At 36.4% G+C, this 22531-nt stretch overlaps 2 protein-coding genes across 2 annotated transcripts; one reads left to right on the plus strand and one right to left on the minus strand.

The window, feature by feature from the left end:
• The first annotated feature begins 2409 nt into the window (after positions 1 to 2409).
• On the plus strand, positions 2410 to 8525 carry LOC144435603 (toll-like receptor 3). Its single transcript, XM_078124194.1, has 2 exons — positions 2410 to 2575; positions 4560 to 8525. The coding sequence occupies exon 2, from the start codon at positions 4793 to 4795 to the stop codon at positions 7373 to 7375; it is 2583 nt and encodes an 860-aa protein (XP_077980320.1). The 5' UTR covers positions 2410 to 2575; positions 4560 to 4792; the 3' UTR covers positions 7376 to 8525.
• A 1103-nt stretch (positions 8526 to 9628) lies between these two features.
• LOC144435176 (26S proteasome non-ATPase regulatory subunit 12-like) lies at positions 9629 to 21455 on the minus strand. Its single transcript, XM_078123748.1, has 11 exons — positions 21360 to 21455; positions 20619 to 20678; positions 19573 to 19701; positions 18940 to 19047; positions 18539 to 18643; positions 17564 to 17719; positions 16147 to 16281; positions 15214 to 15326; positions 13425 to 13599; positions 11482 to 11559; positions 9629 to 10444 (listed from the first exon to the last, which is right to left on the minus strand). Exons 1-11 carry the CDS (start codon positions 21453 to 21455, stop codon positions 10232 to 10234), a joined length of 1368 nt encoding a protein of 455 aa, XP_077979874.1. The 3' UTR covers positions 9629 to 10231.
• Positions 21456 to 22531: the final 1076 nt, after the last annotated feature.

Consider the following 22531-nt stretch of genomic DNA (forward strand, 5'->3'; position numbering starts at 1 on the left):
GTACATCTCTTGCAATACTGAATGAAAAAAAAACACATTTCTTCTTATTTTATCATTCCAAACCAAATGACTGCATGGTGCTGATGACTGCTACATCTTCGTAGGATAAAACTTACTACCATATTAAGGAGGAAAACGATTGAAATGACATCACTAAACAAAAATTTAAATGAAAGAAACTGAAAATTTGAGTCAATCGATGATAAAGTCATGGACATAAACACGGTATACATCTATCATTCGTACTTGACATCTGGATACATTAAGGTTGCACATTTTGCATTTGTGGGTGGTGTTTTGTCAATATCTCAAAAGTCGTATCAGTGCAATATATCTTTTGATTTTTCATGACACCAGGAAATGAGTACTTTGAGAGAGTAAACCGTATATGGACTAAAACTAAACCCCTGAATGCTTCAATATTGACACCAAAACACCTGTACTTGAGAAACCGGATTTCACGCCCACTCAGTACATTGTATGACATGGTAGAAATAATATAAGCTTTGGTTGAAGGACCCAGTAACTGATATCAGCTGGGAAATCAAGCACATGCATACACATATGCATGTACTAAATAGGCCTGAGGGAGTGTATACTTTTTACTTATCGGGCGCCCAGAGGACGGGGAGGGGTAAAGTTTTTTTTTAAAAGTTCACTTCTCGGGGGGGGGGGGGGTGAAAAAATACACAACACATCATTGTTTGACTACATGCTGAACAGTGTCAACTCATAGGAGATAATGCGTATAGATCTGGTGTATAGAAGGAAGCATCCTATCCAGGCTAAGTTGAATATATGTATCTATTAATTTATGGTACAATTAGTGGCGTGTTCATCCTTGTCTAAGCTTTTACAAGATCTGTAATAGATTCAAACACATGATATTTGCCAATATACAGCCTATATTTTAAGTATTGCAGCAGACATATGCATATCAAATTAAATACGGTTCAACTACCTCCTTTGACCTATGCAGTGTTTTGGTTACTTCGTGGTTTTCTCCACTTAAGTACTCGTATAGAAAAGGACACATGGCCCAGACATTGACTCTTGACCTCTCAGTACCTGCAACATAATCTTGTCATTCTTGGCACTAAACTTAAAGCTTGTAGACTCAAAAGATTACCCCCCCCCCCCCACCACACACACACACACATATGTAATAGATAGTCAACGAGTTCGGGAAGGTTATGTGAAACGAGGGGGTGTAGCCCCCGACTTTATGGCACATAACCCTACCGAACGAGTTGTCTATCTTACTTATACTAGGCGTGATTGGCTCAAACGGATCTTTTTCAAAATTTCATGTACTTTGTTGCATGCAAATTGAGTGCTGAGCGTAATATAGGTTACACCCCTAAGAAAGATAGAGTGGGTTATGGCTCCATATAACCAAATGAAATCAAGGCCTCTGATTGGCCAAGTCGGTCTAGCCCTAGTATAAAACCATCTCTCAGAAACAAAGTAGCCGAATGTTGGATGTCTCCCGGCCATTTTTCCAATTGACTGTTTTTGCACTCTTTTAAATGCAGCAAGCCTACTCCACAGACACTTGTCTCCCGAGATATGTATCAGAGTATGCTTAGAACTGTCAGAATATAATAAAATATCGATAATATTGACGTGTTTAGCCAATTGTATGCGAAATGGGTAAAATAACACGAGGTGCTGTGATCGCGCAAGTCCACTCACCTCACTCGCTTGCGCGAACGATCACAGAAACACGTGCTATTTTACCTCTTCCATATAATTGGCTAAACACGTCAATATTATTGATATTTTATTGTAATTTCTGATAGAACATATTCTGATACACTGTTACACGCCGATGGCCTACTCTCTGTCCAGTGCAGTGGGTCCTATCATTGCACTTTGTGAATTTCAAATATCTATTCATCCTACCATGTCCCATTCCATTGAACTCCACCGATGGATTTTTTTATGATGTATTCTTAGAAATTACATACATTTCCAATGAATCTGGTCTGGGCTAGAACGACGCACACGCCCTTGCAAAGTGGTGACCTCATTGGGGTTTCCCCATTTGGCCTATACTATTATTACATGGGTTGTCAAATGTCGCGTCAGCAAAGTGTGTAGTATATAAGTCTGTGAAATAAAAAGACCTTTCAATTTATATATGGGTAGAAATAGGTAGTTTTCTGTTGAAAATGAAAGCAGCTTGTAAATAGTTTAAATTTGTCTGTGGATAATTGATATAATGTAACAGATAAACATGCTGGTGACGGTACGTACCCTCTCCATTCAGTGTGAGCAATCGTTCGGTCATGATGACGCAAATACTGTAGTGTCTGCACATATTATTTGCATATCGCCTAACGGGTTTGAGCATAACATTTGGACAGTGATATTGAAATGTGGGGGTTGGACTGACTGTGTGACATGCACCTGTATCAAACGTGGTTTATCCGATCATTTTCGGTGGTATTTAGCACACCGATGACTTACCTCGTGCTTGGTTCGTAACGTCAGTTCAGCTCGTGCGTGTTATCGAAACACCATGATGGTATTTACTGTTGGAGTCTGGACCCACGTCACATTGGACTTGGAGGTAGGGCGATGTAAATTTAGCCAGAGCGCTAGTCACTTGTTCCCCGAGAAATGTATCAGAACATTTCTATCAGAATACAATAACAAATGTCGATAATGTCGACAATATTGTCGTATTCGAACTGTATATGAAAGGCGTAAAATTACACTTGTTTCAAAATTCTATGATCGCGCAAGTCCACCCACCGCGAAATAACGTGATATTATCGACATTTTATCATATTCAGATATAATTTTTAGACATGGTCTGATACATATCTCGGGAAACAAGTGTCTGTGATTTTAATCATAAGAGTACTTCACGTTATGCGTTTACAAATATTTTGACTACACCATCACGCTGGCCATTTTTGCTAGTACTATATTGTTTGCATTTGCTTGGCCACTTGCCTTTTCAGAACCTCCTAGCCTGGAATCTATGCGGCTTGGGATTTTCAATTTTGCTTAAATCGTGATTGGACAGCAAACTTTAAAATCCCAATCTGCATGGATTCCAGGCTAAGAACTTCTATGCTCAGAACGATCGAGAACATACAGAGGTTGCCCCCCGGGAGGTTGTCATGAGTGGCATTTGTAAGCATATGTCGCCAGCTACTAGGTAGGCTGTCCGTTTTGTTTTTCTGTATATGGGTTAAATATTACAGTTTTGGCGAAATCTTTTAAATGAGGCATAACATGCATCCTATATGTATGTAAATAACATTTCAAGATGGCAAACGGTACAAAAGGCTTCCTGAATTTATGTGTAGACTGACTATAGTATTGCCAGGCACAAAACGAAAGTGGGAAGACAACCCCAGACAAGCTATAGATCTGTATCTCACACATAAACTATTTCCATCAGACCACATGTTCATTACCCGGGGTGATTATCGTTTGAGTAGGAGTTAAGTCAATTATAATTATTGGCATGTACAGTATTTCGTTATATCATGGATGTAAAAGATCTCCCCTAAATACATCCATGGTTTTGAATGGTTTATGGGGCTTATCTGTACTATTGTGACACATCGTCTGAATGCACACAATAGATAGACAATGGAAGTCTGATACCTTATACTGGAAGTCTGACACCTGATAGGTCAGGTGACCCATGATAACAGATTTATCTAGAGGTGACAATGAGACTAAGCATTGGTGTTTGCTGACAACCATACATGCAACCAATGCTACACGTAAATAATAAATGGAAAATCATATAGAAAACCAAATACAAAATAGGGAAATATAAAATGAAGTTATCATGGTTGAAACAAATGTGGTTATCAGTGACAAGGAACAATCGAAACACACTGATTTCAAATGTGCTTTGCCAAAGGCTTTTATTCAATCCAGCAATTGTTTGGTTGAAAACCATTTGTTTTTCACTTTTATCACATAATAATCTATTTCATGAAATGTTCAAGCATATTCACAAAGGGAAAATTGGAAATATTCTGCAACTATTGACCTCTCACTCCACTCATCATAAGTTACCTGGAATGGACTGAGATAGACTTGATTGACCTTTGAACAGATTATATGCTTTTAGCCTTAATGGTGAGATCAATAGTTCAATGGAGGATAATCAACTAAATTATTATACTTAGGCCTCAGACACCCCCGCCCCCTTTTTTTAAAAACTAAATTGGCTAAAATTGATCATTGCTTCAAACCACACAATCAACTTCAAATCAGTATGTAGTAGTATTAGTAGTGCTATGAATACAAAGTCAGTATGTAGTGCTATGAATATACAGCAAGTATGTAGTGTTTAAAGAATAGTTCTTTTGTTGACACTTCAGTGACTTTTCTTTATTTTAGTGCCATGCAGTTACTATATAGCAAAAATTCTTCCATTTCTGAATTCTTCCAGTTTTTAAAGAAATGTTTGCATTATAGTGGTACAAAGCAACCATTAAAAGTAAAATTGATTTTGTAGGATGAGAACTAAAATGCCCCCCCCCCCCCACATTTATTTAAAAATCCTGTTACTTTTATTCCAGATTCTTCAGATGTAAAGTAAAGGAAAATTACTTGCATCCTACTGAAGGCTGTCTATAGACTCCACCTCAAAGAGTTCTCAGCAAAGATTCAGAGATAGCGTGACAGCTAGGACTGTTCAATTAAGTTTCATGGTAGCCAAATTTTACAAGGTGGCTTGACTGGCTTGAAGAATTCAAACCCAACTTGGAACCAATAACAGCAGGGGTGTTCGAGACAACTGTTGGACTACATCATGAGTTATCTATTAATAACACTACTTATGTGCCTTGTGAGATGCACAAATTGTGCTCAATTCCAACCACAAACTGTGTGTAAATTTGATAAATTCACCGTAGACTGCAGTCACAAATCACTACGAGAAGTGCCACAAGGATTACCACAATCAACCAAGGTGCTCATACTTAGTCATAACACACTCCCAAGAATTATAGATAACTCTTTCAAAAGTCTTCCAAACCTTGAGTATGTAGATCTCTCTTACAATAGCATATCTCGAATAGAAGACAATGCCTTTGATTCAACTCTTCGTTTAAAGACACTGTTACTAAGTCATAATGAAATAGGCAAATCTTTAACATCTAGAGTGTTTGCGCCACTCAAGAATCTTACTATGTTAGACCTGGCACACAACAGGATGAAGAATATGCCAACTGGTATGCTGACTGAAGCGCATCAAATCCAGTATCTCAGTGTCGCAGAAAACAGACTTGAGTCGGTAGATTTTGGCAAGGATGTGAACATGTCAAAGCTGGAAATGTTGAACTTGTCAAGGAACAGTTTAGAGGGTTTGAGAACAGGGGAGTTTGCTGGACTTGGAATGGCCAATCTCAGTGTGTTGGATCTTTCTTTCAATCAAATCACAGATATCGATGAAGGGGTTTTCCAGGCTATTAGAAAAGTAAAAGTACTTAATGTAAGTGGAAGCTTCCCCAAAAATATATTGACTTCAGTCAAAAAACTTGTTGACCAACTGAAAGGTTTACATTTGGAGAGGCTTGTTATGAGGACAATGGGTTTGCAAACAATAGGTACAGACATGTTTGAAGGTTTCAATTCAGAGAATTTGACATCCTTGGACTTATCAGACAACAATATCACTGTTCTCACCAACTATGCAGCTTTCCGAGGTTTAGGAAATCTCCAATACCTAACTCTTGATGATAATTCCCTGCACCATTTTGAGAAAGACGCTTTCAAAGAACTGGAGTCTATCGTTAGTCTTTCTCTGAACAATAATGCATTAACTGTTTTAATGACTAACATGTTTGCAGGCATGGCAACCTTACCATTGAAATATCTCTACATAAGAAACAATGTGATCACATCTATACAGCCTGGAGCATTCAATGGACTTGGAAACTTACTGGAACTAAATTTGTACGGCAATAAGATATGTCAACCTATTGTAGTATCCGATAACTTTATAGGAATGTCAAAAATAGAACGCATTGATTTAGGTACGAAGAATTATGTCTGCAAGCATATGAATAGTCTCGGTCCAAACGCTTTCAGTCATCTACGAACACTGAAATACTTGTACTTGAATTCAAATTCTTTGAGTGCTGTGGATTCTTCTCCGTCATCATTCCAGAACCTTTCTGCTTTACAGACTCTGGACCTAAGCAATAATAACATAGATTCAATTGCAAAGGACACCTTTGCTGGTTTGCGGTCTCTTGACACGCTGTATCTTCAACATAACAACTTAAAGGGGTTATGGCAAACATCTCATCCTGGTGGACCAGTACTTATGTTTGACGGTCTTTCTAAGATGCAAAATCTTCACCTTGGTTGGAATGGTTTTGACAATATCCCAGAGGATGCCTTCAAGAAAATGTCATCGCTGATATATCTTGCCCTACAGTACAACCAAATCAACTTTCTACCTGTTGGACTTTTCAACGATACAAAGAAACTCGAGAAGTTGGAACTTGACAACAATATGATAACGGTTGTTAATCATACAAACATTGCACCCTTTTTGAAATCCCTAAAGGTTTTAAATGTAAACTTTAACCCTTTCTCATGTACCTGTGACTTGGAGTGGTTCAGAAAATGGTTGGATACTACAACAGCAGATGTTGTAGGAGTTGAGAAATACGAGTGTTTCTCACCCCCATCTTTACACAAACATCTCCTTCTCTCTTATCACCCCTCCCCTTGGGAATGTGACCACGTGCTTCCAATATGGGCATGTTCAATTATAATAAGTGTCTCTGTTGCAATAATAATTGTGGTGGCCTCTACCATCAGATATCGTTGGTATTGTCAATTTTGCTGTTTAAGAGTAAAGTTACGTGCACGTTATAAAGATTATGAACAAATGGAAGGAATAAACGATGCTTACCTATATGATGCCTACATATCATACAGTGATATAGACAAGAATTGGATAGAGCAGCACCTTCTTCCAAAGATTGAAGAGTGTAATCCTCCGAACTTCAAACTGTGTTACAGGGAAAGAGACTTTACACCAGGAGTCCAACTGGACAAAATTGCAGATAACATTGAGAAAAGCAGAAAGACTCTCTGTCTTCTATCGGAAAACTATCTCAATGATGAAAAATGTACATATGAACAGAATATGGCCAAGCATAGTCTTTTGGATGACAATAAAGATGTACTCGTCCTCATAGTTCTGAAAAAAGTGCCTGGGAATAAACTGAACAAGTACGAGAAAATGCATAAATTAATGAAGCGTAAAGCATACTTAGAATGGCCTGAGGATAAGCCTGAAAAACAGCTGGTGTTCTGGGAGAAGTTGAAAATTATCCTCTCGTCGGGAGTAAAACCACAAAGGGAGATTGATATTTGAAATAATCATAAGATATAGTTGTCACTATTTTCCATAATTATGGTAATTAAAACACCCAAAAAACAAAACAAAACAAAACACCTAACAAGAAACCCCCCAAAAAACAATCAGGTTTAAAGGGCATAAGGCCTAACAAAAAAAAAATGTGTGGTTCTGATTACACTCAATTTTAGAATAGGTGGGGTTGGTAGATCTTTTATTTTGTTTTTCATATATGAGTGCCTAATTCAGGTAGTTGTTTTCCAAATGGTCTCTGTGTTATTTGTTTCTTCTCAGATCAGATGTACAGCCATTACAGATTGGAAGAACAGTTTTATATTGTCTTTTTCAGTTGATGTCAGTTTTCCCATCAACTATTTCTTATGAGACATCACAATTTTCACAATTTTATTATTTTTCTCGCCAATACGTAAAAAAAAAGTTTAGGTGTGAAAAACTAGGTGGGGTCGGGTAAGCGGAACCAAACAATTTTTTTTTAGGCCTAGGCGCAGAGTTTGTACTATTGAAATCTTGTTGTATACGTCTATTAATTGCAGTAACACTACTTATATTGGCAGAAACTTTGCATGATTGAGTGATTTTGAAACCAATGTTTTTCTGAAACTAATGTTTTTCAGACATGAATGTTATTTGGTTTTTCGTCATTTTTATGCTACACATGCAAAAAATTGTCTTTCATCTCAAGTTTTGAAGAACGTTACTTCTGTACTGAAATAAAATTTCAGTATCATAACATTATTGACAAGCTGAGAAATGATTTGCATTTAATGCAGTTCAATGTTTTATCAAGTAATTCATATTTTAGTGTGGTTTTAATTTCAATCAATCAAAATTTCTATAGCACCAATCTCCAGAGCAATGTTTTGTTTAGTAGTGCTGATCAGGGCTACAGCACACTATATGCTTTGGTGAGTAAATAAGTCTTCAGTTTTGTTTTAAGACAATCTAGGCTGGAGGCTTGACAGCTTGATGATTGCGCCCCAATTTCAAGGTGGCAAGGAGTTCAGTAGTTTCGGAGCAATATGCGAGAATGAACAATTGAACATAGGTGATTGATTGATTTTTAATTTACAACACAACACTAATTTGACCTAAATCAAAGATGCAAAGAGCAAATGTATTTTAAATGACATTTTCAATTGATATATCATGTGGATTTTTCAGTCTCCTCACATACAGAACTTGTCTGGTAAGTAATTCTTTCCAAGATGAGAAATTAAAGTTGAAACGATCAGAAACCAGTAAATGTGTTTGCATTGGTTGTTACTGTATTAATACAATGTCTGTGACACAATGACTGGGGTATGACATTTTAATATCATTTTTTGGTCCCAAAAGATTTAAAAAATAACTTATACTCGGCTACCAAGCCTCTTTGTGTAGAGTGGAAAACCTCTATCACACTGCTCAAAAGTAAATTTAAGTTTGGACACTGACCTTGGCTAAAAATAGGGTCTCAGTTGAAGTGTGTGACAATTTGGTCATGTGCATAAGTAACGTTACAAAATATTGGAATCACAAACAAATACTATATGATTCTATGCTTTCCAACATTTTGGGGAAAATGACACTTTGAATTGACACATTTAAGAGATATTGACTGCCTGTTTTGTAACATGACAAGTGGTTGAATGTGGTGCAATCATATATAGGTCAAGGATTCCTGTTCACATGCATAATACCTCAGGTACTGGTATATATGAGATTCAAAATCGTACATCTGGTACAGATGGGGTTAAAGGTCATGCGTGTCGAATAACGATTTGTATACTAACTACAAACAAAGAGTGGCTGGAAAGTAGAGGTGTTGTGAAGCCATGCAGTACTAGTATGTATTTGTATAGGGTATGAATTTCTCTATTCAGCTGTGAAAGGCATGTAAATTTAAAAGACATCAACAATAGTTGCATCATAAACCCTATGGTTGCTAGGGTCTATGGTTGCACAGAATACACAATGCTGGTTGGCTAGATGAGTTCTTTACAAATAGTATAATTTCTTCTTGCACTCTCTGCCAATACAAAGTGGACCTTACCCTAAAACGCTATTCCACTATTTGTTTCATGTGCCAAAATAAATACGGTCACAGTATATATAGATCAAAGGTCATATCTCCAATAACAACTGTAAAAGGGAAATTGATCATACAATAAATCATTCCACATTTTCTGAAACATTCTCACAAACTTCTTTATTTCAATGTTTGAAAGGTTACATAATTCCTTTTCAAAAACTCATATATATAAGTCTGCATACAACTTTTTGCCTTAATGGTATCAAACTTTTGATGAAAAAAGGAGAAATAAAAACCATAGTAATGAAAAGACATAAGTAAGGATTATGAACAAATTATAGACCCAATGAGTTTGAACAAACTTGTACAAAAAAATCAACTGATTTTTTTCCCTACATTTTTAAAAGTTTCACTGGGGTATACTGATATTAGTGATGAAAGTATGACTGAAAATAAATAGGTGTGTTTACTTTTCCAAAAGGGCCACAAGTACAGTTTTTCTCTTTTTATTCATCTGAAGGTAGTTCGACACTGTCCAAATGTTTTGGGGTGCGGGAATGGATGGTGAACAGTAAAATCATCCTTTAGGGCTGAAATAAGAGAAATATTTGTACATTTGGAATGAGGTGGACAATCTACTTTAAGTTCATAAGGTTTTTACTATGCAGACTTCCTTACAAAATACGAGGTATGGGAATCTATGCAAGCTTTACTGGATAACCCCCTTCCCTGTTCGTGGGGTCCCAAACCATGGCAAAAACATTGGGAATACAACATATACACTAATCCTTTGGTATAATCCTCATTTTGAAATCGATTCTAAAGACTAGTATACAAGGAAATTACTGTACAAATTGATGGACCATCTCTTCTTTGTTGATAAGATGTGTTGTTTTGTTCACTAACTGCATCAGTTGGTTCAAATTCTGAGACCAGTCGTTGAGGATATCATTGGGGTCCTTGTGTTGTGAGAAGGTAATAATGCCCTCAAGTCTGTCTACTCTGGCATACACTGTCTTGTTGACAACCAAGTTAGATAAGAACTCCTCTGTCTCCTGTAAAATACAACATATTGGTGTAAATCAAGCCTCAAAACTTTGATGCTAGGACTGCTAGAGTGCATTACAGGTTTTGTTGTAAGGCCAGATATGCATATAAATTAAAGCAGATGATGTGAAGTGCTTTATAAGGTTAATTCTGATTGGTCAGAAAACAAAGAAAATGTGCACATCTGTTGGCTGTATTGTTAATGAGCGACAATGTATAAGTATGTTTTCTAATCAGTGGCAACCTTGTAATAGCTTCATATTGCCCCCATCAATAACTTTCAATAAGGGTCGATATAAGATGACACTCATTATGCTAGATGGTTTTGACCATGTTACAGGCTCACATTGTTCAAGAGTATAATGCACTCATGAAACTTGCCATTTTACAGAGTATTACCATATTTTTTATCTCCTCATGTTGGACTACGGTATTATGAATATATAAGAAAGAAATCTGTCATTGCATTTTTTGAAAATAATTGCATTTTTGGGACTGTATTCATGAAAATGTTGGCCTGATACACATTGGGAGGTGTCAAGATCAAAGCAATGCTCTTACTGTGGTCATGTGACCAACCCAACATAAGGTTGGCAGCCATGGTGCATAAAACTCAAGTCACTCATAAAAGAATTTTCATGGGCAAATACTGTCATTATTCAGGAAAATTTTGTTGTCCAACTCAACAACACACTGTCATTTTACTTATCAGGATAAAAACACGGTAAACCTAGAAATTTCGCTGAAGATTTATTTTCGCTTACTTCCCTAAAAAGTATTGACTAAACATGGCTTCTTGTACATGCGAAAGTTAGTCTTGAAACTACCTGAAGACTGAAAGATCACAAAATTTTCTAGTAGCGAAAATACCTTGGTTTACAGTATACTGATAGGCAATGGAAATTTCCACATTTCATGACCTACCAGTTTCCAGGAGAAAATTGAATCGCCGGTCATTATTCTAGAGTGGTTTGATATGTAAGGACTTTCCAGGAGTCTATAAACGGAACCATGTATGATTAGAGGGTATGGGATGAATACTTACGCTTTCTGTTAACTCTAATAATTCTGCCATTCTTTTTGTAGATATCCTTGTGTAATACTTGGCCATTACACGTATGTTCTGTAAAAGATTTGACAAAAACAATTAGAATATTTCTCTCCTGTGTTTTTGAAAATAATTTTGGGGTTGTAAGTAACTAGCTCTACCCTTTCCTTCCTCAAAAGACATATAAATAAATCTGGAGTAAGTTTTGATAATACTGTAAAACACATAATGACTTATAAAGCAACATTGTACAAATATGAACAATTACAATAACATTTCTTGCTTTCTGTTGGTACAGAACACACTAACATGAGTGAACATGGTCACCTAAGATACATAGCAAATATACATGTCATGTTACAGTTCACAGAAGTATTTGCAAAAGACAACATAACATATATGTAACACATGATAATAGTTTGTTCTGAATATACCACAGAGAGTGAAAGTTTTGGTAATGAATTAATGAGTCAAGGCAATGATGACCTTAAGATAACCCCTATCTGTCATCATCCTAACACATATGTTGTATTGGAATTTGCCTAGGCCAAGGGGAAGACTCATGGCTGTCAGCAAATTTGCCTGTATTAAGATTGAATACATGACAATATATATATTGTCATGTGACAAAGTTTCCCGCCATGTATTAAGTATGACATCACAGATAGGAATCCCATTCAGATTTCCAATATCACATTGCACTATAATTCTATGCTACCTCACTTTGACTTGAGAGCTAGCAGCAGAACATCGTGGTCTAAGCTTGTGCTAATTGGAGAGAGCGTGGTTGGTCCTTTGCTCCGATTGATTAAACTTTCAGACCTTGAAAGTTGAACTCGAGAGAGAACAATGAGACAGCTAACGTTACAATCATTTGAGGAAACCAACTGATGGAGACTGACAAGTGACATCTGGAAAATCCAGTGGACAAACCTGTCATCGCCTCATCCATCAACGCGGCCTTGTGTTTGGAATCATCTACTGAACTGCCGTGTGATAGCTAAGTGTAATGTGAATGCCGGCTTTGTTTTATCTCAGTCAGTTTGGAGCTCCTTAGTAATTGTCAAATGTTTGTATAGGAATTAAAGTACGAAAAGAGAATTGATATCTACCAAATAGTTTGTGTGTGTGAGTCATTTTTAAGTAAGTCTAATTGAACCCGGCTCGGGTAGTGTTGACTAAGTTCAAAGTTCAAGCCAAACTTTCTACTCAGTTAAACTCCGGGGTTACAAATATATATCTAATGATCAAATCTGATCATTTTGTAAGTTTGTTTTACTTACAAGATAACAACACTTTTACAGCTGAACACAGCATGATTGTGATTGACGAGAGTTTTGTTGACAGTAATCTGAACTTTTTAGACTCCCTTAAATAACAATTATGCTGTCTTCAGCAATAAAAGTTTTGTTATCTAATAAGTAAAACAGCAACATAAACTTACAAAATGATAAACTTTGATTATAAAAGTGTATGTTATAATAGTCTTCTAGTTAACAGTTTTTGCTGTAACTTTTTTTTTTCTGTTTTCAAAGGGAAGCACAAGTAATTAGAACTGAAGGGCTCTATAATTAGATGTTATTACCCAATATTTTTCTTCGTTCAGCCAAGGAAAATACTCGTGACCTAAGGGGACTTTGTCACTACTCGTCTAGTGACTAGTAGTGACAACCCTTAGGTCATGAGTATTTTCCGGCTGAATGAAGAAAAATACTGGAGAACAACATAATTATACCAGTGCCAGTAGTATCAAAGAAAAATCTATGAAAGTAATGGGCAATTTTGAATGTTTTGACTCCTATCTCAAACACAGCAGAACCAGTGATGTACACACACGTTGTCATGACATAGACATGCGTTGTCATGACATAGAACGACCAGAGTATTTATTCCAAATTTTTACTTGAACCTGGCTTGTGTGTGATATAATATACACTTACATGTTCAACTACTCGTATCCTAAAGTCATCCCATCGTTTCTTTCCATTGTCATCGTCAGGAAAGACATCTGTGGCTGGGTTTGCTGTACTGCCAGTCTTTAGTTCTCTCTCATAAATTGCACACACTTGCTGCCATCTCATCAATTCAGATGTTGTAAAACATTTCAAGATATTTCTGAAACAAAAACAACATTGTTACTTATAAATTTATTTTCTTCACACATACCAAAAATTACAGATCTGAAGGTAGATATCAAATTTTCGTCTATTTCTCATCAGTATATCAGTATTGTTGGGGGGGGGGGGGGATGATGTGTATGTACTATTACAGATTGGCATTACATTTTTTAATCTATTAAAAAGGCTCGACCTTAATTGTGATGCAGGAATCAAGATCCAAAGTCTCTACTCAGCTTATTTCACAAGTCTTGAGTAGGCCAAACAGAATATTAAATACACCTTAACAATATGAACAAGACCTCATGTAGACTGTATTAACGATAGGTCGAGTCGTTCTGCCCTCATCGGCTTCCTCTCATTGTGAGAGGGGTTGACCGAGGGCGCCCTGTCACAGTGTACCTTACAGGCTAGACGTCATTAGAATGTTGATGTCCAGAATAATGCTTTAAATGAATAGGACAGGTTTTTTGTGTGGATATGTTTGATGAATTCCTGTGGGCCAGCATATGTTTATGTGACTATCAGGCACTACAGTACATCTACGAGTGCTACCCAGCATCAACTCACCAACATACATTGTGAGATGACTCATACATGAAAAGGTTATCATTCAGCTACAAATATTTTGGTGAAACCAAATGACCTCGATTTGAAGACACAACAGAATCATAATGTACTTGCAACAATCACAGTGTGTAGGGTATATCAAATGTGTCATGAAATAACAGTTTGAAAAGCTGTGTCACATATTTACTTAATATGTACAGTATTCACACTCGAACATGATTGGCCTGTGGTCCAAACTTCACCTTGCATTTTCAATGTTTCATGTATATGACATGTTTATCATGATAGTTGAGAAAAAATAAAACAAGGCTTTATAGTCAGTCGATTAATTGTATAGTCTTTACGACCGTGTCAACAGGGTTTAATACACACATTAGTTTTGTCACCATTAGGTACATGCGAACTTAGATTCTTGCAAAATGAACTTGTATATATTTTATATTCACAGCTGCCTTTGTGGAAGACTGAAGATCATTCGGTCCAATACGTATGTTGTGTACTAGAGCCCATTTTGTGAACAACACAAAAATGAAGGAGACAGGTGTTTAGAGTGTATATTTTATGTTGATACAATTATTACTACATGTAGCAGTTTTAGAAAGCTGGGCCCATTCTCAGTTACCAGGTTATTCACCACACTGCCATTTAGTGGTGAACAATAATCATCGTTAGTGTGTCCTGAGGAAGGCAACAGTCACGTCTTCAAACATAGATATGAACAAAAGTAACTTGGTTGTGTACCAAAGAACAATTATTCACTATATTAGCTGGGCCAATTGTTTTCCAGGGTGGTGTGATGTGTGGACATGTCGTCATACACAACAGCCTCTTTTATGGCACAGTCTAAGACGCACTGCATCGCCCAGAGTCTCGTTATTTCGCAGTGTTGCAGAAGAAATAACAGCTCTGGTTTGCGAGAATGGGACATGTATGAGTAAACCAAAAAGTTTGTCATTATTTGTGCGCACTCCATATATATACTATAGAGCAGAATAGAGTGCCCATAACAGTGACTCTTTCAATCTAATTACTTTCTCCTCACCTGTAGATTGGTATTTCTTCCAATTTCTTATCTTCAGCTATTCTATGCATCAGATCAGACTGCTCATTGTCGTAGGGTGACAACAATATGTACAGGATCACACACTTCAATGCCTGTATAGATAAACATCAACACAGATTCGGTATTACAAGTTAGCTCGAAGGCAAATTAAAGTCCAGGTTTGGTCATGCACAATTGTGTATTTACATGAAGTTTTGACTTGGTAATGCACTGTTGTGTTTGTTTAACAATGGTCCACTTATAAAGTGGACATATGGATGAAGGTTGGGGTATTTATTTTGGATTTTTAATTCATATAAAACAATTTTATAATGTGATTCCTACTTGAAAAATCAATGTGAAACAACATCGACTAAGTCCACGTTTGTAACTCAATACATTGCAAAAAGCTCAAAAATGTGTAAAAAAAAGTCTGTTACTGTTTGTACAACAACAAACATTTTACACACTTATCAGTCTTTTGCCATTTAGAGTTACAAACATGGACTTGGCATATGTTGTTTCATGTTAATTTTTCAAGTAGGAAGCCACGATAAAATTGTTTTATAAATCCAAAATAAATACTCAATCATCATCCATATGGCCACTTTATGAGTGTATATGAAGACACAGACGATAACAATTTTGACTTTTTAGAAATTAGTAATCTTGTACATTTACCAGTCATCACATACTAAGGAAAACACCTTAGTTTATATCACTAGCAAAATGATTAAGATCAAAGTATAATTGTCGACATTTCTTAAAAATCCAAGCACATAGAAATGCAAACTTTAGTGTTGACCATAACCAACACACACTTTATGACATCAACGGCAATACAAATTGCAAAGAGGTAAATATTCTCAGCACCTATATTGACACAGATATTTCCTAAACTGTTGAATACACATAAAACACAAATAGTCTTACCTCCTGCCATTTCTCTTTGTTTTCTTTGATTATCGGTGTATCATACACGGCCCTGTAGTGTTTACAGATCTGCAGGTAAGACCCCTCGTGTTGATCTAGTTCTATCATTAACTTGTAATTTTTCAGTTTCAGTTCCTGCAAGTAATCAAGTCACAGAATAATATCAAATTAAAGCTCTTTTTTAAAATTAAGTGATCATGACTTTTCCTGCTAACAAAAAAAACAAAAGTCAATCCATCAACATTTCCATATGGTCTGCTACATTTACAAGAAATATGTAGCAACATCTACATTTTATACTGCCGTGTTATTTACATTTTGACTTTCAGACATCTGTAAATATTAATAATAATATATATCATCATATACCCTGTATCAATTCCAATGTAATTCAATGGAGAGCATGTGCATCAAACCCGCCCGGGCAATAATTTTCCGCATCACAGCCCTGCTCACTTTGCCCAAATATTTCAATTGGCATGCATACTCATAAATATCTGTTCACTCAGTGATTTGGTTTTGTTAATCTCTTCACTATTTTTGCGAATAAAATCATACTTCACTGCCAATTTATGTGATTATGTAATTCAAATGATGTTTCTGTGCCACTGCATGGGGTATATGATAAAACCTTTGTGGCCCTGATATGGATTTTGCAGACCTAGGTAGTACAGCTTACGGGGTCCCTCCTACACATGGTGACACATGCTTATAAATATGTATATAGCTAGTACAATATTAGTAGTATGTAAATGAATTGGATTTATAACACTTGGCACAGTGTGTTGGAAAGGTAGAGACTTGTATTACATTTGGTTTGATGAGAACAGTTTTATGGCATCTTTAAGTGTGTATGAAATGCCAGGGGAACTTCAAATATGTTTGTGAACCATGAACTATTATTATTATTATATAAAGAGGCCATACAACTGTTCTTATCAAATCATGAAATGTAATACAAGTCTCTGTACTTCCAACATGCTGTGCCAAGTGTTATTAATCCCATTCAGTTGTTTATTTTCCCTATTTGCCACAGGTTCCATTTATCAATGCATCGACGTCAGCAGTTGTAACATATTTGGTCAGTATATGCTATTTATGAGATCTGGAAATGGTCAATGATACTGTAGCACACAATTTCCTTACTTATTTGGGACTCGCTTCCAAGAAATTCTTTTACTCTGTGAGTAGAAATTTTCATTACTAAGTATGACCTGAGAGTCCGTCACAAACATTCATTCTCACTTCATTACTTATGTTTTAGTGCTACAAAAAGGCATTTCATGTCAGGACAAAAATGGGACTTGAGAACTGAATTGTTAATTTTAAACTAACTTCTATTTTCACCACGAAAAAACTCCCAAAAGAGTAAATGTAACATCATATAAGTGAAAGTACATAATTTTCTTTACATTACCTGTACATTTTCATCTGATGATTCAAAGAATCTGGTACTTATTTTCTTGCTAATAATCTGTGTTCGGATGTAGTCTTTGTTTGCCATACACAGTCTCATCTGTTCCAGAATAAACTCCACTTTCTCTTTTTTCTCCATTGAACCAAATGTTTCTACCTGAAATCCAATATATGCAAACAAAATCAGAACTACAACTCTACTTTATTTTATTTTACCACTTACAATTAGTGACGTAGTAAATTCTGAAATTGTTGAGATCCAATGCAGACACCTAGAATTTCATGATGATCTGGGAAATACAAAGATGTGGGTCAGCAGAAGACATGCATACATGATACTCAATGGGGAGGGAGACGGGGTGTGCCCTCTAATGATAGCCAAATTTTGTTGTTGTCAGTCAACATGAGAAAAACTGGAATTTCTTGTGAGTCAACACATAGTAAGAGATAGGGGAACACCAAATTTTGGTGTGTCACTAGAAATTGTTTGCATCAGTGGTGCATCAAATTGACTTAGAGGGCACAGTGGCGGTAGTTACAGTGTTTACATAAAAGTTGACTTTACAAATGGATAGGATTGGAGATACGATGGAGAGACTAGAAGTATGATCATACATACACTGAACAGATAGAGAAGATTATATATACACATACTTGTATTATAAGACATAAAATTCTGAAGCAACGTCTATGGGTAGTTGGAGTGACGGTCAGATGTATAAAATAACATCTTTTCATAAACAGCACCACCTATCATGGAGTGAACAAGACTGACAGTTTGCAATCAAAAACTCTCAGCTTGTCAAATTATGTTGTGTGTATTGGTTCAAATTGTAGTACTCATAACATCTTTTCATTTTAGTAATTCCATACAGGTGGTCAGGGGGTTAAACTCTTAACTCTTTTTTTCTTATGAGAATACCTCATGTTACTAAAAATACCTTTAGAACCAAATCTTATAAATACAAGTACTAACCTGCAATTCATGTAAAATCTTAGCAGCGTCTCCGATCTCTCCCTGGTCTTCTTTGATTTTGGCTAGTTTCATGGTTAGTCGAGCTCTCTCAATTTCAACATAGATCTAGGTATCAGAAGGCATGGTGGAAAACAGAGAATAAGTTAATGTATCAAGTTAAGAAAACACTATCAGTGACTATGGATGTGGATTTATAATGCACCTTTTCTCCAGAGAGTTCAAGACACTCACAATTATTACCCCCTGGCAATGGCAACACAAGGGCCATTTATACTTCCTCAACTCCCTGGAGAGCATATAATCCATTACAGCCTTTATAAATATAAGCGCATACTTTACAATAGCAATCAGAGAAAGACTTCAAATATAAGACAACATTATATCCACTATCCACAACCTACCTTGCCTGCTGTAATAGTTCGCAAAGTGTCGATTACTTTTAGTTTGGTCTCCATGTCTGGGGTTTCATCCACATATTCAAAGGCTTGCTGAACCATTTTCTGCACGGCCTAAAAAAGTGAACAAAAAATTAGAGAAATTATATTAATGTGATTAAGAGTGACAATTTTGTATTAGTTTTCCTATGCAAGATGCTAAGGGTATGATGACCAAAAATAAATAAAACATTACCTGCATCTATAGGGCAAGGTTTTTCTTGACAACATGCATGAACTGCTGTATATGCAGAACGATAGCTTTAATTGTAAAATCAGCGAAAATTGTGAGACAACGTTGACTTCACCCTTAAGACGCCATAGAAAAGACTCCCTAGGCCAAGGATATTTTCCACTACAGAGGAGGATCTTACCTACTCTACAATTAGGAAAGGAATAATAAAACATAGAACAATACTATTTTTTTCCTAATCCACACATTATATACATTGTCCAATGAATAATTTACAGATTATGCAAATGAGTAAACTTATCTGTATATATACATGTACAACTAATATAGGTAGGTACACTTTTGAAATCAAAGGAATTTATTGACGACAAAGTGACGTATATAAAACTACTCCTATCCAGACTTACCAGCTTGAGTTGACTTCTCTTTTTCGTCAGCAACATTAAATGCTCATTGAGAGCATTCCAGTCTTTCTGCTCATAGCACAGTTTGACAATAGCAACAAGAATCTTGCCAGTGGAATGAGCATCAGCTGCCTGCAGTAAATGGTAAAAAAAACTCGCATAAGTGTTCACCCTGATTCAGATCAAAACAAGCTTACTAAAATTACAAGCATTTAATAACTGGGCCAGGTTTTGGGTGATGTGATAATGGAGATGTGTAACAATTAATTGGATTATTGATATGCAATCTGGGCAGAGGACAGTACCAGTGGTAGTACTGTGTGATTTGAAAAGGGAGCACACGTTACTCACATGATCTGTCACTGGGATCTACCAGTGGTAGTACTGTGTGATTTGAAAAGGGAGCACACGTTACTCACATGATCTGTCACTGGGATCTACCAGTTGTAATACTGTGTGATTAGAAATGGGTGCACACATTACTCACATGATCTATCATTAGGATCTACCACTTGTAGTACTGTGCGATTTGAAAGGGTGCACACATTACTCACATGATCTATCACAGGGATCTACCAGTGGTAGTACTTTGTGATTTGAAAAGGGTGCACACATTACTCACAGAGACACATGATCTACATCATGGTATCACTAGGCTCTGGTAGTACTGTGTGATTTGGAAAGGGTGCACACATGGCTGACATGATCTACTTCTGCAAATATGAGTGCTTCTGAAACAACTTTTTGGTATACATTGTTACAAATCATGTACACTAGAGTGAAGACAGTGTAGACATTTTTTTAAGTTTTTTTTTCTTACATTCTTGTAAGACAACACAAACATTTCCTTGCTGTGGTTCAGTTCTGAACTCAGGCTACAAACAGTGTGTGTATGGGTGTTGAAAAGCCCTGAGTATTTCGGTTGACTTGTTGTATAGCAACTTTTAGAGGCAGAGGTGGGTTGGGGGTCACCCAGGTGGAAGAGGTGACTTGAAGAGGGAGTAGATGAACTGAAAAAACAAGGAAACCAAACCATAAAACAAACTTACTGTTCTGGTTTGCTTTTCAAGCGACATCAAACTTTCTAGGGCTTCAGTCAGCTTCCCATCCTGAAATAACAAAGTAATCATTAATTGTATGTATACATGCAGTGATACTCATTTTATAAAATGAAAATATCTACTTGCACCATGGAGGTACAATGTATAAGATCTCCCCTTATATATTATACATGTACAATGTACCTCCATGCTTGCACTGACACTGACAGAGTACAAAATTTTTGCTGACGTCTCGTCACCATCGTTAGGGATATTTTTATTTTATTTTTCGGCTCTGTGAATATACATTTTCATTCGTAACTAAGTACCCTGAGTCCATGCACATTCATTCCCGGATAATATATATATTTTTTCTTTCTGTAAATCTAAGTCTAAGAATATGTAGATCGGATCCGAGTTTATATATCATATGGTTATTTTGTTTATATTGTTGGCTTATTGGTTCGTCGCAATACATTTGTACGTTGATATTTTTCAAATAAATTCTCATCCTAATCACTACCCTAAATTACAACTGCGAAAGAAAACAAAGCCGTTCATGATGTGTACCGTAATTTGGTAAAGATCTACGGACAGGGAAATACTACTACTACTACACTGTACACACGAACATGTGACATGACTTGCAGTATGATTAATGTCGCTAAATGCTCAGAAAGTGGATTTAATACACCCAAATGTACATTCAAAATAACATGATTGATCGTTTCGTATACAGTCTTTCCTTACCTTTGCTAACTTCTCACATTCTGGTATTCTTTTCGCTACAGTATCACTGTAATCTACTTCCATTTTCTGCAGCCTACCTTCGTCGGTGGACGCCATTTTGACTAAAGATAGTGAGTGAAAACGAGGCTCAGATTGACTGATTTTATTTTGAATCCTGAGGGCGCTAGTACTCCAACTCGGATTGCAGTCATTGCAGTGGGTTGTGCAGTAAACACTGCACTGGCAGTACTACTACATTGCCCGATCTTGTAATTTTCATTCCAGTGTCTAGGCCCATTATAAGAATTACAGCAAAGTTCTCTTTTATGGTGTCTTTTCCGTTCTCCGCATTTTCTTGTACTGTACTCTAAAACGGCGTATACTACAACATGTACAGCTGCTAGAGACTAGTCGACTACAGACACTATTGTATTCGGTGGAGGGTCTATGATTTAAGCCCACATGGAAAAGTGCATCTTCATCAATGCTAACATTTTTTACACAAGGTCAGCGTATACATACAGTATAGTCTTCTAGAAAGCCGCGTTTATTCAATCGGGATGTGATCATTATGAGACGTTTAATGTGTCCTATACAGGGGAGTATTGTAACACACATAGTAGACATGGACAAAATTTAACCACACTATCCATTGGAACTTAATTGCATGTGTCTCATTTGATATGACTATTTTCAAGTTGTTTTAATGTTTAAACCAGTAATTAATTTCATGGGGTGCATGTTGTTGTTGTTATTGTTTTTTGTTCCTCCCATTCTATTGATGGGCAAACAACAAAATAAAAAATACACCGCAAAATGCAGATGGCTGGCTAAAATCAAATGAAGGGTGTAATGAGATGAATCTAGACTAGAGGTTTTATCATTTTGGTCTACTTTCTCTACTGGAACGTTGTCTTCTGACTACATATTTTCATGCGCTTTAGATTAATTTTTCGTTCGACATTGCCAGGGCATTGCATTGAACGTCTCATACTACTGGCTTGCTGTCGAAGGGCGCCCTCAATTACAAAATTTTATTTCCATTCGTTTTGGATGTGTGCGGCCACCGGTACGCGCACATGTACAGCAGCAGATACTAATAAAATATCCGGTCGACGAAATGTGATATGATAAATGTAGCTCGTAACTCATCTTGTTCATCATTTGATACGTAACCTAAGCTTACATCTTTT

This window comes from Glandiceps talaboti, chromosome 5 (genome assembly GCF_964340395.1).
Source record: "Glandiceps talaboti chromosome 5, keGlaTala1.1, whole genome shotgun sequence".
Classification (NCBI taxonomy): domain Eukaryota; kingdom Metazoa; phylum Hemichordata; class Enteropneusta; family Spengelidae; genus Glandiceps; species Glandiceps talaboti.

What these genes read in the sequence shown, in the direction of transcription:
- LOC144435176 (XM_078123748.1), bottom strand. Translation starts at nt 21,455, where the DNA reads ATGGCGTCCACCGACGAAGGTAGGCTGCAGAAAATGGAAGTAGATTAC. An exon ending in AATGTGAGAAGTTAGCAAAG is followed by an intron (nt 20,679 to 21,359) that starts GTAAGGAAAGAC and finishes TTGTTATTTCAG; the next exon opens with GATGGGAAGCTGACTGAAGC. An exon ending in GAAGAAATACCAATCTACAG is followed by an intron (nt 13,600 to 15,213) that starts GTGAGGAGAAAG and finishes TTTTTGTTTCAG; the next exon opens with AAATATCTTGAAATGTTTTA.
- LOC144435603 (XM_078124194.1), top strand. Translation starts at nt 4,793, where the DNA reads ATGAGTTATCTATTAATAACACTACTTATGTGCCTTGTGAGATGCACA.